Source organism: Tachypleus tridentatus, chromosome 3 (genome assembly GCF_004210375.1).
Source record: "Tachypleus tridentatus isolate NWPU-2018 chromosome 3, ASM421037v1, whole genome shotgun sequence".
Lineage (NCBI taxonomy): Eukaryota > Metazoa > Arthropoda > Merostomata > Xiphosura > Limulidae > Tachypleus > Tachypleus tridentatus.
This window is the reverse complement of record NC_134827.1, coordinates 17,510,645-17,527,872: the sequence shown is the minus strand read 5'-3', so window position 1 is coordinate 17,527,872 and position 17,228 is coordinate 17,510,645. Positions and strand designations below refer to the sequence as shown.

At 34.1% G+C, this 17,228-nt stretch overlaps 1 protein-coding gene across 2 annotated transcripts in view; it reads right to left on the bottom strand.

The window, feature by feature from the left end:
- Positions 1-17,228, bottom strand: part of LOC143246454 (histone deacetylase 5-like) — a 116,083-nt gene that overhangs the window by 12,261 nt on the left and 86,594 nt on the right. For both annotated transcript variants that reach the window (XM_076493182.1, XM_076493183.1), the window contains 5 exons: positions 16,621-16,740; positions 15,765-15,862; positions 11,336-11,454; positions 8,277-8,346; positions 3,376-3,524 (listed from right to left, as the gene is read on the bottom strand). In XM_076493182.1, coding sequence (XP_076349297.1) covers positions 3,376-3,524; positions 8,277-8,346; positions 11,336-11,454; positions 15,765-15,862; positions 16,621-16,740 — 556 coding nt within the window. The remainder of the gene's footprint in view (positions 1-3,375; positions 3,525-8,276; positions 8,347-11,335; positions 11,455-15,764; positions 15,863-16,620; positions 16,741-17,228) is intronic.

Genomic DNA, 17,228 nt, shown 5'->3' with positions numbered 1-17,228 from the left:
TAGGAAAGACAGTGAAATGCTGGAAAAGGTTACAAGAATGGTGCCTGGGGCAGAGAGGTTGTTACAAAAACAGGTTGAAATCTCTCAAATTCTTTTCTTTTGCAGAAAAGAAAAGTTACATGGGGCCTCATTAAGGCGTTTAAGACTGTAAAGGGAATTAACAGTGTTGATGCATCATCTGTGTGCATATTTAACAATAAGAATAGTGAGTTTAGGGGACACATATAAATTTTGGCAAGGTAGGAATCATCTTTAGCTAAGATAGTTTTACTTGTTTAACAGGGTAATTGGCCTATTGAATGGGTTGCCTTTTGATTATTGTGGAGGCAACAAATTAAAGTAAGTTTAAAAGAAAGCCTGATAAATATATAAATGAAAAGGGCTGCCTATGAGATTAAAAAGAAAGTATTGATAATTTTAGTTTAGTTTAGAGGATTGAATAGCTGAAATTGACCAATAGGTCCCATGTCCCAAAAAATTATGTTATCTTGAGCAAACTCAGACAGTAGGAACATTTTAACAACCATAAATCTTTTATTAACACCAAAACAGGTCTTCTAGATGTTATATGAAGTTTGAACACCAACTTTTAATTCCTACAAATATCTGCTTCAGTACTTGCAGAGAAGAAGAGAGAACATAATTCAAAATGTTTCAAACTTATAGGAATGAGTAAAAACTAAGCTGATATAGTTTATAAAGTGTAGTGTTATGCTAAATCTCCTAAATATATTATACCATGAGCAGTGTAATATTTCATTGTTATTTCTTATAATTGCTGTATTTGGAAATTATAGAAAACAAAATTTGAATTACATTAAAGTGTTAGCACATTAAAACATGAAATTATGTGTCAAATGTACCTCACCACCATTCACATGAAGAACCAGGCTGATAAATTATGTTGAACAAAAACACTACAGCATTTATACACAGTGAAATATACTGTTACTATTCTGATATAATACAGGCAGCAGTTTGCAGATAAGTTGTCATTCTGAGATACATACCTCTTCTTTGAGCATGTAGCAAGGGTTTAAAAGTGGTATACCAAGTTAGTAATGAATGAGATTCCCACTACTAATTCAATATCAGTGTAAACACAATATAACTATGTGTATCTCAGGGAAGCCCAATTATACACAAAAAACACAAGATGTGTAAGGACTGCATCTTGATCCTACTGATCCACATTTAGATGTTATTAAGACAGAGGTCATGCATCCTGTTATAAAATAACCATTTTATTATTGACTTACATATTAGTCCATTTTATCTGCCATTCTATCATACATGATATAGCAGGTGTTAATATCACTTTTTACTATATACATAAACCTACAGTTTATGAAAATAGGTCACAGAAAGCCTAATTCAGGTATAAGTTTTGAAGCACGTTTTCAACACAGATGAAATCTGGCCATAATATAATTCTTTTTGGAGGAGGATCATTTACTTAATGTGTATTTAAAAAAACAACAACGGATTTTTTTCTTCTGGTAACTCTAAACACACTGTACAAAACACAAACACTCGTGTCCTTTGCTGTCTATTAAGTAAAGACATATTACTGACTGGCTTGCATTTATAATCTCAGTTGTGGCTTAAATATACTTTCATTATTCCACTGAAGGCAGATTCCTTTCACTTATGACAATAATGTTTAATTTTTATCAATATATTAGTTTAAACTGACGCATTTACCAATGATGAGAACTACTTAAAACTTACACTTTCAAAACTATACGAGTACAACTGAAACTGGTAAACAAACTGCCTTTAATTAAGAAAACTGGAAGGTTGAGAAAAGTTTTTTATTTTTTAGAAATAAAGGGAAATACACTTAAATAACCCTTACAATTATGAGCACTCTTTTTTAGGTCAGCAATAATTAGAGCCAAGAGTTAAAGACTGGGGGACAGAAAAAATTCCTAATTACTCAAGAATTTCACTAGACTTGTGTATGTGGCTTTACATTAATATTTTCGCACCAGATAACAAATTTTCAATGGTATGTATGCAATACAAATCCAAAAATCTGTTGTGAAAGCCCAAACATATACTTAATCTTAATAAATAACTTAGAAACTGCCACAAGAAGTGCAATATAGTATTTCACTATATAATTTTTCAAGAATACTGTCATGCAACATGGACATTTTATTTAAGGGATGAAAATAAGTTATAGTAATTCTACATGAAGGAATGGAGTTCCAAATGAACATGCTAAAATCGTTTACAAAGTGCCATTCAACTTGATATTTTGTATGTAATGTATGATAAAATTAATAGTTAATAACTGGCATTGCTGACTTAGTAACTGTTCGTTGTAGAATAAATGATAGATAAAAAAATGAAAGGATACTGAAGAAAGAACAGTGGGTTTATGTTTAAAAGTATCTGAAGGTTGAGGAAGTGTAAAATGCTAACTATATGATGTACAAAAGTACTTCTATTATTAACATGAATAATACCATGCACTCCAAGCAAAACTGATTTCATCAACTCACCAGCATATCTTATATCTTAAGATGGCTAATACAGGTATTAACTTTTACTAAAATAGAGATCAAATGTTTCAACCTTCTTAGGTCATCTTCAGGTTAACAAAGAGTTTGCAAGACATGTCTTGAATACTTATTTTTTTGGATATGACAGAACTGCATGCTAATAATAGATTTCATGAACAAAGAATTCAAGCAATCAGAGTATTTAGTGTTCAAAGAGTAAGAAAGTTTGTATCTAAGAGAACTGTTTTATGAAGCTTGTAAAATGCATAATGTGAAGAATCTGTAAAATAGCAAGATACACTAGTTTTGTATGAGGAATGAATCATTCCTGACTCCAAATTGAATGGCATTATACACTTGTATCATTAGAAAATAAATATTTATTGAATACAAAGAAATTTATATAAAAATCATGTATCTAATTACTATGCATATATATAATTCAAACATAATGATAAAATTAAATACTAGTCAAAGGATGGTCAAATATAACAATAGCTGATCAGTGTCAGATTTTTTTTTTAAATAGTGATTATGATAAATGCAAAAGTTTTACTTCCAGTATAACAGTGAAAGTTGTACAAAATAAATGCTTTGATTGCTTCTGTTCTCATGCATACAAATATGTGATAGAGGAAAGAGTTAATTTAAATCGAAACCTTAAATGGCAGTTATTATGGTTTAGCCCAGTCATGGCTATATTGAGATATTTATTTTCTAAAAAATATAGGAAAGAACGAACTACACAAAATGAATAACAATTTGGTGAAACAGAATTATTGTACTGGTCAAAGTTATACTTTAGAATTAATTTTTTACTTGCTATTAGATTTTATAATTGCAAATTGATCTCAGAAATAAATACCTTGTATGGATATTACTTGTTGAAGCACTTCCACTGCCACCCAGTGAGGTTGTCGTATAACCTCTTCAGCCTTCAACGAGCAGTTATTCTCACCCAAAAGGGTGGAAACACACACTTGTGAACAATCACAAACAGCTGTCAAGTCGTAACTGTTAAAATAGTTCAGTCTTAGGAACAAAACTTTGTTTACTGCATAAGTCTAAAATCACTTTGTCAAAATTGTAGATGTTCAACCTGTAGATGTTCATCACACCTAATGTTTTTTAATTTTACATAATTCTTGTCTGTCATGTTAAATATTAAATCTTAGTGAAAAATGTTACAGTTTCCTTCCTTTGCCCAAGGGAGGGGGAGGCAGGGGAGTGTGGAAAGATTTAAGTATTATTAAAAATAAATTTTTAATTTCAGAAAATTTTAACTTTCAAAACGTACTTCCACTCACATTACAGCTAGATTCCCACACTGATAAAGTGGAGAGACCAGTGAGGACATTATTTATACAAAATGCATCTGCAAAGATTATAGGCATACTAATAGAAGAATAACTCCTTAGTGAGGAAGCAATACATCAAGAACAGGTATGTTCATAATCCCAAACCTAATTCATGCAATGCAGGTGAAGCTGACAAGATCCATCATCACTGTTGACCAAACCCTAACCAGATAGCTGAGGTTTCACTGCTCAAGGTTTGAATTATAGAATTCTGGTCCTTAAATTGAAGACTGGGGGCTAGGCAATTGGACTTTACACACACACACACACATGTGGATATAGAGTAATATGTGTTCCAAACCATCAGAATCACTATAAGAAGGTAAGCAACAACCAAAGTGGACAAATCTTCTCCACAACCTAAAGAAGTCTGAAAGACAACACCCCAAATCTGAAACAATGGGATCCTGTATGGCTTACTCAACCCGAGGAAACAGAATTTGTCCAGTCTGGAATTATGAACACTCATCCTCACTCTGCAACCATGTGGGCAAGGTAAACTGCACTTATCTCTGGAATTATGGGGAAGAACATTGAGCAAACTGTGCTTAACCAAGAAATCAGTATGGGACCACTCTGTATTTTGGAATTACAAGGACACAATGGACCCCCATCCACAAACAATGTATTGAACCAATATTGATCAAACAGAAGGGCCAGGTTCCACCCAACTGGACAGTTGAACTGGTATTACGAGTAAGCTTACACATTGGCTAGTGCTTCTCCTACTAACATCTTGGGAAAAAAAAACTATCTAATGTCACAAGTAGGAGATCTCAGAACTTTGCTCTTTTGTCCAAGAGTGAGAAAATTCACTCAAATGCTCTAGAGGAATAACCTGAGGAATCACCCCAGTGACTCATAAACAGGTGTGGTAAGTGGGAGGGGAGTAATGCTAGCTGGGGAATCCTGAGAAAATATACTCTGGCAACTTGGTAATTAGTAAACCAAACCAACCCTGATGTATTCAATCAATTGATCAGTAGAGACAGGCAGGATCCATTTATACTTTAATCATGACAGTCCATGCGTGGCAGTTTAGCTTACTATATTAATAATACCCAGTCTACCTTTAGGAGACCTTATGGAACACTTCACTTCTGCAGAGCCAGTTGCAACCAAGATAAAGTATATTGTGTTAATGGTTGCTAGTGTGGAATTGGTTTGACAAAAGCATGGCTGCCTGGGAAACACTTGCCATAGAGTGTGACCCTATGAAAAGGAAGTAAAGGACCCTGGAAAGTAAAGAAGAGACAATATTTGTAATGAAAATACACCTCCTTATAATATAGTTGATGTGGTTAAGATACCTACAGAGAGTAGTCAAAACCCTTAGAGAAAGATACTGTTAAATCATACAAATAATGTTGGATAAAAGTATTGAAGTAGATCCACATATTAACCCACAAAGTGTACTCTAGCAGGCAGTTCAACAAAAGAAAGAGAAAAGTGTAACCGTGAGAGCATATAAGTGATAAATAAGTGCTCTGAACACCTGAAAAACATAAATGGCCAAAGCAAGTCCAGAGGGCAGTCTGTGAAATAGAGAAACGACCCTGTGGAGAATAAACCAAAGAGAGTGTCACAAGGATATGGAAATAAGCATTCTTGATGGTCTTCTTTGTCATCAATAAACCTTAGAATCGTTTCTCACCCTTAGGTAGGTAATTTCTCAAAGTAAAATAGGATAAATTCAAAATTTGAATGAGGTGGGACAAACCTAGTACAGGCTGCCAGTCTCTGGTTTAGTGTAAGGATAATAAACAACCTGGAGAAAGATGATGCAATGGCCTGCAGAGACAGAAAATCTTGTACCACCTTAAACAGCTTGGGAGGCTGGTGGCATGATCCCAATCCATGGCAAAGGAAAAGAATACTCAGTGACAAAGGAGGTGGGGAAAGAAATAGTAAGACAAATCTCTCTGATAAAATCTGAAGAACCCATGGAACTATAATGAAAGATTGCCAAAGGGTAACAATATAATACAGTCAAACTCCAACTAAACTTGAATCTTCTGGTTAGTCTCTGGTAATGTTCGTGACATGCACACCAACACTGAGTAAAATGAAGAGATGAGAAACCCCTGGAAGGAGGACAGGAATAAGTACACAAGAATTAGAAAATGAAAGGAACAAGGGCAAGTTGTGGCTAAAACTACAGCAAACATGCATCCAAAGAGGAAAGGGTCAAGTGTTGATGTCCAGATTACACACAAGATTCCAAAATCACAGATACATGATCAAAACAAAGAAAAAATACAGAACTCCCAAAAAGAAAGAGGTAGTAAATGTACCTGACACAAGGTTGCATTGGGAACCAGAAAATCCAAACTACAGTGAAAACCATATGTATGAAGCAAGTGTCAAAAGATGGCAAACGAGCCAACATGTGGGTAATAAGAAATCATAGAAAAATGGCAAATTGGATAAAACATGACATACCTGAAAAATCACACAGAAGAATTCTGTAGTAGACATAGCCGATCTGCAGAAATGGTAGGGAAAAAATATGGCAAAATTTGGTCCTGTAAAAAGGCTATCAAAATCTTCATTGATCCAAATATGTTTAGCTTGTTCAGGCAGATTAATAGGGCTAGCTCAGGACAAGAAAGTTAATCCATACAATGATGTATCTTATGGTGGATACTAACAGAGAAATCTAACAATGGGTCTCCCACACTTGCATGCAGCCTGTGCTAGAGATATAACACCTGAAGTGGGAACATAAATCTCAGAATTCATTGCAGATAGATATATGTAAATCAAACAAAAATGTTTGATGTACAATATGTGAGTGCTAGAAAAAATAAATACTGGAAAATTAAGTTAAATGATGTCTTCAATGTAAAGAAGTAGAATTATAATGAAGAAATCCAACTTCAAAAATTAAAAACTACTAAAATTACAATTTACACAAAGAGTACCATAAGAAAAAAACAAAAATGTCTTAACATGAATATTACCAAACGAGAAGTGACAGTTTGGCAGAATTTAATAATAGGGAGTTACATGCATTATGAGAGTATGTCACACTCTTTATTGGAATGGAGTTGACAGTGATTTTCATGAGAGATGTAGTGGAATCAGTCAATTCCAATGGCCCTCCATACTTTCAGTATGCATACACAGGTTTTGCACATAAAGATAAGCACTGAATGAAAATAGCTATTTACATGAGTGGAGGTAATGTACTTTATCATAAAGAAGAGACCAGGTTTGCCTCCATGCCAGAAACAATAAGAACAATTCAAGAATCAATGTTGTATATAGGCTTGCTGAAAATCAGCTGGATAACTTGAAGAATGCTCAAAATATCTTCAGTAGATGTTGTGCAAAGAAACCCATTTGTAAAAGCTTTGTCAGGAAAAAGTGATAATATTATCTGAATGAGGTGCTTATATACAGTACTAGGATAGAATGTGCACTGATGTAGGTGGAGAGTGTCACGAGACAGATATCACCAAGAACAATTAGGTGGGGAATAAAATAATGGAGCAGATGAGAAAAAAGCAGACCAATATTTAGATGGGAAAAGTAAGGAAACCATAGCAGTTGGGTAATAGTTGTAGTGTGAGACGACGTAAGTATGTTTTAGAATCTACAATCCTTTAATTTACTATCATATCTGTCAATGTTTTGAGGAGATAAAAATTAATGAAGTAAGTATAAACTTACATGGTAATTTTGAAGTTAATAAAATACAGGAGAATAGTCAATATTTTAAATTCTTAAATAGTACATGATGTATACTGAAGTATTATATACAAGGAAATAATAAGAGAAGTTAATGTTTGATAACAATAAAGGATTTCTTCGTCACATGTAATGAGTTTCGTTAATCTGCATTGATACAAATATTAAATTCATTTCTGAAGTAGTTCTACTGTATGAATTAAATTTCAATTAAGTTTCAGTTTATTTATCTTTACAGTAAGAGAGGTATAAAAATATTAAGTGAACTTATCCAACTGTGTAGCATCTTAACATCACAAATTATGATGACCTGATTAAACCAATTCTGGTTCAAGCTGATACAGAAACTCAAGTGGAACTTCAAGTATTGTATTTAAATGGATAAGCAACAGGATATACAATTTTAGTTTTGGCAGTAATTTTGAAACAAATGTCAAGAAAAGTTACATCTAATGCTACATATAGCATGGATATTTTTGATGACTGCTTATCTTCAGTAACTTTACATGGCAAGAGATACACATGCATGCTGTCTTGCCATATTCTTAAAGCCAATGAAATAAATACCACAGTGAGCGTAATTTACTGTTAGTTTATATACAACTGTTCTTGTTAGCATTAAAAAATATAGCTCAAATAACACTACTTTATAAGTTCTGCAAAATGTTACATATATAAATGAGTAAATGAAAAATATTCTATAAATGATACATACCCTCCTTCTAAAGCCATTACTAGTTTTCCTTTGGCCAACTGCATTAACTGTTTAGTAAGGTAGCCAAAACCTATGACACAACATAAAACCAGTAGAAATCCTAAAACAGCTTCACATATTAACAGTAACACAAACATAAAATCTTAGTACTGAGTAGCTTCTTATTAAACTAAATTAAAATTCAAATAATTCACAGTACTACCAGAATTAAACAAAATATTGAGTACCATGGCTAATGGTAATGTTTGGTAAAGGTGCACAGAGGGAGTTGCATGTGTCATGTGAGTGTACTATGCTCCAACTGGTGGAGAGGTGATGCATAATGACCTACATGAGAGACATGTTGGAATCACTTGACTCCAATAAGGAAGGTCAGAAAGTTTATGGCATGCATGCATAAATAAAAGTTTTGCATATAAAGGGGCAGAAGTTATCGAGAATATTTGGCCTTGTGAGTAGAAGGAAGTACTGTATGGGAAATGACACTGAGTATGGACTAACTATGAAATCTAATTACACAGTTAAAGGGATAACATCATATTTTTGTTGTAAGCCTGGATCACTTTCACATTTTCAATAAGTACATTCATAAAACTTATGGGATTCTGTAGAGCATTAAGTATTGAATAGCTGAGCATAGCATTAGCTCTACTGAGATCCAGTGACAATTAAGGGTATTAACACATCTACCATTTCTATTGCAATACACATACACCTATGACTGGCATACAGTTATGACAGAAAGTGTTCATACCCCTGTGTTCCAAGTGGATTTTTGCTCATAACTTAAAAATGATCATGAGTTGGCTAATAGAAGTATAGTATATTATAAATATTATACTAAACACACATCTACATAGACTTTTATGTAAATTAAACGACATATAAACTGTTTATAAACAAATAACCAAAAATAGGAGAAGCAGAAAGTGTTCGTACAGTTCAGAGCGTGTGAAAAAACTGATATTCCTGTAAAAATTTTGTATAGTGTGGCAAATAAACTACATGATACCATTCCATAACTAGACACTGGATTCATAATTATTGGAATTTAGCCAGCAAAAAAATGTACTTCTGGCAACTTAGCGCCATCTCTGCCATTATATGCTTGGTCATCATGGTGAACAGGAAACAACTGTCCAGTGATTTAAAAACTGAACTATTATAAAATAAAAGGCTTGTGTGTCTCTTTCCGGTATTGCTACACAACTTAATGTGCCAACATCTACTGTTCAAAGCATAATTGCCATGTTTAAGCTTACAGGATCAACTGCTAACCTCTCTCGTTCCGGACGCCCCACCAAAATTCCAGAGAGAACCAAGAGAAAGGTTCTCAGAGAGTTAGTAGGAACCCTCGTTTAACACGTAATGACATACAGAAATTGGGAAGGGAAACTGAGGTTGAAGTAAGCACCTCTACAGTTACAAACATGTTACGTTCTTCTGGATTCAAAGCATGTTGTCCTCGTAGAACTCCATATTTAAAGCCTCTTCATTTAGAAGCATGATTGAGGTATGCAAGAAAGCATGTAGATAAACCCTTTACCTATTGGAAGAGTATTCTTTGGTCAGACGAGACTAAAATCCAGCTTTTCAACCACAACGATGTTCACTATATTTTCCGTAAGAAGGGGGAAAGAAATATTCCAAAGAACACCATTCCTACAGTTAAACATGGAGGTGGCTCAATCATACTATGGGGTTCCTTCAGCTCTTCTAATGTAGGCAGCCTTCACCCGTCAATGGAATCATGAAAAAAGAAACGTACGTTGATATATTAGGCACTTATATCAAGAATTATGCTCGAACTTGCGGCTTGGATGATGTGGATCTTCCAGCACGACAATGACCCAAAGCACACATCAAAATATGTGCAATCCTGGTTACAGAAGAACCGTATAAGTGTTATGGAGTGGCCAATTGAAAACCTTTGGCATGAGTTCAGGGTTCATCAGCGTCATCCGAAAAACTTGCAAGAGTTGGAGGCCTTCTGTAAAGAAGAATGGAAAAAAATACCAGTCGAATACTGTCAAATGATCATGAAGAGCTATGAAGAGAGACTGTGCCAAGTAATTCACCTGAAAGGCTACACAACTGATCATTAAAGTAGATGCACAAACACTTTCTGCTCTTCCTAGGTTTGGTTATTTGTTTATAAACAGTGTATTTCTCGTTCAATTTACATAAAAATCGTGATACTTTTTAAGTTATGAGGAAAAAAACTACTCACGATGCAGGGGTACGAACACTTTCTGTCGTAACTGTAGGTATGCCTCAACTTGCATGTATATAGGTCATAATGATGTATGAGAGTACCAGTGCCTTAGTATTACACACCAACATGTAAAAACTTTTACTGAATTATCATAAGTATTGGGAGTGTATGCATTTCCTTTCATGTCTAGCCTTATGAAGGATTATTTACCAACTGTGATCAAGTTTAATTTATCGTTATGATAGAAAAACATCCTTCTAATCATTGTAATTGTTGTACAAATGTACTGAATAATTTTTAATACACAAAAAATAGTTACTATAACAGAAAGAATAGTTTGAAGTATTCCTAGACTTGCAAACTGAATAAATTTTACCTTTTAACATTTGATTAATATTATGCAGTACAGTGAATTATACAACTGATTAGAAGTCATTACAGCATATATGGAAAGAAAATCTATACCTTTCTCATAAAAATATAAGAAAAACAAAATTTACAGGCACACCTGATACTTATATCATATGGACTAAAGTCTAAGCATTTAACAGATCTGATCTTACACAGGAGATCTTGCATAGCAGAAATTAAGGATTATTAGGCAAATAAAAATAATGAACACCTATGTAAAATATATTCAATATCCATAACTTAGATGCAATGTTACCATCAATTGTGTTAAGGTAATATGGAAGTAGTTTATCAGACCTTCTCACAATATGCAAAGTAAACTTGAAGTATATAATAACTTTATTTTCATTAATCTAAAATGCTCATACTCTTACTCTTAGAAACTGCTCTTATATAACATAATTTTCTTTTACGAAAATATCTTGTAACCTACAGGCTGGAGAGACAGTGTAACCACCAAGTTGATGAGGGTGGCCTTGTGCAGCATCAAAACCTGCAGCCACAAGAACGATTTCTGGGTTAAACTCCTCAGCAATGGGCATCACAATGGTCCTGTGATCAATATAAACGATTTACTTAGTGTCATGTATCTTTTGAGACTTGCTATCACATTCCAAGTGTGGCAAGTAAATGAACTGATGGTAACATCTATATTTTTAAACAGATAGGTAAAACTGAACACTTTGAAATAATAAACGTTAACATTTCATTTAATGAAATATATTTCTGATAGATTCTCACCTCTAAGCATCTGCCTATGAGATCTATATGCTACTTGTCTAGGGGTATCTACCACTTAAAAACCATATTTAAACGTGAAATGTGCAAGTACAGGATGCCATCATTATGCAACGATAGTTTTCCACCAGTAGCAAAGACACACAACTTTCTTGTAAAGGGGCTCTTCTTAAGTATTTGCACTTGAATTAGTCAGAGACTATCCTCACCTCTTCACATAGGATAGCTAAAATCCAAAATAGTGGAGAGACTGGTGCATACATTAAATCTTAATGAGTTCCCTTGAGCAAGTGCCAAATGGGAAAATTCATAGAGTATGATGACACCCAGTAGCAGAGGCTCTAAGAACACACCCATGCCCAACTCATCTTGAACAAGGTATACCTTTTGCCTGGTAGGAAAGAGAAAGCAAAAGTGCACCAAATGTAGAGATTAGCAGAACTTTAGCATGATGAGCCAAGCACTACCACAAGCAGTTGGCAAGCCAAGAAATGTATTGTGGTTAGGGCAAGGTCAGACCTAATTCAACTGGATAGAATGGAAAATGGGTGATGAATCTGTCCTGATGTAGAAGGAAGGCACACTAGCTGTTAAAGAGGTGATCCATACTACACCAACGCCTTACTTCCCACTATAATATACTACACACAATCAGTAAGGTCCTCTTCAAAGTCCAGCACTCCAGTGCCTAAGAAATGGTAAGTAGCAAGCATTGTGCCAGGAAAAAGGAGGTGCCAACAAGGAGTGTCATTTACAAAAGTGAGGAGAAAAGAAAAGACAAAGATGACAGTAAGCATACAGTAAAAGGTGAGACCAGTACTGACTGAGAGCATTGACATCCAGGGCCAAAGTACGAGGAAGGGGTGACCAGAAGAGAAGCTTGGTGTGGAGAGAGTTGAAAGGATAAATGAGAGGCATGTCAAACTGAAAATAAGCCTAACAAAAAAACATGAGGGTGGAGAAATCACTTCACGAGTAGAATTCAAAATAGGCAAGAGGTGAAATCCACCATAAAGCTGAGGCCCCAGTGCATGACAAGCCATGAGATGAATTCAACAGAAATAAGCCCAAAACAACATGCCCAACATATGGAAGCAAAGAATCTTAAAAGGGGGTACCATTCTGAAAGGTAATGCAAGAAATGACATTGATATTTTCAGAGTGGATCATGATCAATCCAGGCACTAGAAAAGGGAGTAAACAGGAATATGCTTATTTAGAAGGAGAGAAGTTCAAGTACACTGATGTGGAAGACTTAATCCTGACAGACGAAATTAGATGAAAAAAACATCTAAAAGATGGGGCAATTACAATGTATAAAAAGGCATCTGAAGAAACTGTTTGAGAGAAAAGTTGATAACTGGATGCTAGTCTAGTTTTCTTAAAGATCACAAAAGATGAGAATAATAAACTGTAGTTAGGATAAATACTCTCTTGATGGCTTTTTTTGGCTAATAAGTACAATATCATATCGTTAAGACACTGAAAATAACTGGGGTCAGAGAGGAAAGGGGAAAATAAACTGGAAGAAATGGGAAAGGGGAGGACAAGAAGAGAAGTGGAGGAATAGGTCATGGGTGACAACTTGAAAAATCTGTCAGCCAAAAATAGACTAAAATCTAGTAAAGAGAGAGGCAGGCCAGACTCAATAGAGTAGTCACTGAAATAAGAAGGCCAGGAAGCTAGAATAACAAGGGGAGATATGGATTCAACAGGCCTATGAGCACAAACAGAGGATAAGGTTTAGAAAGACAAAAAAACAACATTGATGTGAGGCAACCTCAACCTGGATCTCCAACAGGTCAGGAATACCCCACAGAATTCCAGGCAAAGAAAAAGAGCAAGACAAAAATTACAGAAATAAGCATAAGAGAAGCATACATTAGCTATGAGAGCATCCTGTCCTAATGAGTACCAGCAGTATAGGGACCAAGTAAGAAGGGACAAAGCAAAAGAAGAACTATGGGCCAGTGTGGTGAAAAGAAGAGAACAAACTTCTTGAGAAAATCCCTCTTTAGAGTGATGGGTAAATTGTACAAGAAGGCCCTTAGAACTGAGCTTCATAAACAAATCAAATACAATATTATCTGTTAACTACACTTTGAGAAATATGCAAACACAAACAATTGTTAGACTGTATCTAAAACATTAATTCTAATATCTACAATAAATATAAAGTAAAAGAAGAAGGATGATGGTAAGAAAGAGAAGAAGGCATGAAAATTGGGTACCAGATGAGAAATAAGTTAACCTGATAAAACAGTCTCTGATGAGATGTGAAACAAGCAGATAAAAAGATGGGAAGGTCTGGAAGCCAGAATGGGAAGGGTAAAGGCAAACTGATCTGGTCAAGGAACTGGAGTTGAAGGATGAGCTTGAGAGTGAAACGAAAGCAGTAAAGAGATCTCCAGTGAATCAGGAATACCACTGAAAACATCTACGGGAAGAAAGAGAACCCAAAAGTATTACGAATATGAGGAGGCAGGCATACATTAGTAAAACTCCACAAATTCCAACAATATATGAGTAAAGTAAGCAGGGACAGAGTAGTAGTAGTAGTAGTGTCCATACAGTAAAAAAGAAGGGAATGAACTTCCTTACCCAACTCCCTTTGTAGCATGATATAGTGCTTCAGACACAAGACGTAGGGAGGAAAAATAATACAAAATAGCAGGGAGAAAAAAAAAAGGTAAAAAACACAATAATTGGGTAGTAGAGAACAAAGCAGAAGAAAGAGTCCACCTTCCAAGCAAATGAAATTGCAAAAACTAGGAATTTAGAAAAGGAAAGGATGAATGGTTGTAAACCAGAATAAAAGAATCAAGAAGGCAAAGGGGTCAAAAGCACATGAATAATAGTCAAATTTATTCAAGAAAAGAATCAGTGTGAACCACAAATCCAAGCAAGTGAAGAACTACTATATAAACCTGAGTCAAATGGAACAAGAAACAGAAAGAACCATAAAACATGATCAAAAGAGAAAGAAAGGAACATACCTGACAAATACTATCCTGAAATAGAGTGGAAGGTTGAGGATTGTCCTTGACTGGTAAGGCTGTACTCAAAGCAAAATCAGGTGTAGGGAACAGATAACTGAATTTATCTTCCTTGTGATACTTAGACCCCAACAGCCACAGGTCCCAGGTTAGTAACATTGTAATTGTCATGGATGAAGTGAAAGCTTCTGTTATTTGAGAAGTCATAATGACAGGTGATCAATGGATGTCTTTCTTAGTGAAGTTAAAAGAAATAATTCTAGTTATGTGAAATATGAACTTGAACAAAAATTAACACAATAATAAATTGTTACAAATCTTAAGTTACAGATTAACAGTTTTGGAACATATCCATTCTAGAAAATGCCAAGGAAAAGACTGGATTAATTTGAATCCAAATACTGGGTGATAGTGGGGTCTACAGTGCAAGGAGGTTATGTCACACATCCTCTTGGTGAAAGGCTATCATCCTATGTTAATGACATCATAAAATGGTGAAATTCATGTTAGATTTGAGGTAGCTCGAGGCTAGTGGCATGCAAATTTCATAGGCTGATGCATGAAGGAATCTTGCTCATCTGAGTGAAGTAGTGGTATCTAACGAAAGTATGTTATAATTAAGTTGGCTATTCATAATTATACATTTGGAAAGTACACTGTAGAATATAATGTATAAAACATTAATTATTTTACTGAACAGAATTTTCTTGGAAGGGCAGAGGAAGTAAAAATTTTTTAATTTCATGTAACTGTTAATATAAATGTTAACACCATTATGACTTTAGGCTACCTGACATTCTCCTTTAATAAAACTTAAGTGCATTTTTTTGTCATGTGGATAGTGATGAATGCTTTTCTATAAATTTTAATTAAATTTTTTGTTAAATTAAAGCACAATGTTTCTATAATGTTTAAACTTTTCAAGTATAAGGATTATTTTTTTAATGTGTTATATATATTCAGAAGAAATACATTTCACAAGGATACAACTTATTAAAAAAAACTTTCATTTGAAATTTATATACAGAAATTAACATCAGTTGATATTAACAGTCGCAAACCAGTTTTCTTTAAGGAATTAAATATGAAATTGTTCTTATATGTATGTATATATATACACTAACTCACCTGAAAGCAGCAATGTACTCAGCATCTCCTAATGAAGGGTTCAGTCCACCAGCCCAAGGAATATTCACATTGTACCCTATACCATCACCAGTACCTACCTGCCACAGTAAAAATATCAACTTAAAGAAACTAAAACATAAAACTAACAGTGAGAAAAATTCAGGAAGAATGATATAAAAGTACCAAAATATGAAACTTAATAAAAGAAAACAAACATGGAGTTAACAAAGCCATTTAACTGATAAAATCATGGCAATAATGCAAACAGAAAATTAATGTGGATAGAATGATATGGAACCAGCAATACTAGTCTTAAAAGGAGAACAGACCTCAATGAGTAGGTTTTCAGAAACAGGTCTAAAGTGACTTCTCAACGTGCACAATGTTAACAAGTTTTTAAAAGTGATGTATGGAAGGATTATTTCTACATTCTGTGTTCTCAGTACGTTTCATTAGCTTATTTTATGTATTTTATTTTAACTTAAGCAATAATTGTTAATGAAAACCCATAAAACAATCAGCCATGGCTTCACTACTATAGAGAACTAATGCAAATAAAAGTAGCTTGTACAGAGGAAAGTACTGTCGTGAAGGAAGTAAAACAAAATGCATCACATCTACAACAAAGTTTAAAATAAATAAATGAATAAAAGAAAGGTGGCTTTGATTGGTAGACGACTAAGTATGAGTAGAGATGAAGTGACAAATTCAGGGTATAAGATAGTAAAACAAATCTTGCCAAACAGGTTGAGATTAAAGACTGACCTTTATACATTTCTAACTTTGTCAAATACATACTATTATGGTTAACCACAGGTAATTACATTTATCTTACAATCACTAGAAATAAACTTACCTCTTCAAGACCACCTGTTCCAGGAAAGAAGTTCCCATCATCATGACGATGAAGAGAAATATAAAGAACTTGAGGATCATTGTAAAAAATCTGTTGAAGCCCATTACCATGATGAATATCCTATATAATAAACGAATCAAGTTTACAACAGTCTACAGAACATCACAAAAAAAGCAGTTATGCTAAAGCAAATAATGACACAGTTTACACTACAACATACCGACTTTTAAGCAAACTGACACATTTTGTGGCATTGAATTTTTTTTTTCAAAGAAATAATGTTAAAACTATTCTTGAAGTGGTAACTAGCCAGGTTTGTTACAGGTGTGCTTTTAAGCTTTTGAGTTGGTACACACACACGTTACTCATTTATAGGTACCCAACTACTTCATTTGGTTAATTCATTACTTTTCTATAGCCATTCACTTTTTTAAAGTTAAAACCATCCATTTGGTAGACATCAAATTGATACAATATACAGAATTTTCTGAAACTGAAACAATTTCAGAATTTCTAGTTATGGACAAAATTATAAAAAAAAATGTATTTAAAATTTGTATACTTTGGATACAACGTGGTATATTCTGGTTGAAACAGCTTTAATAACA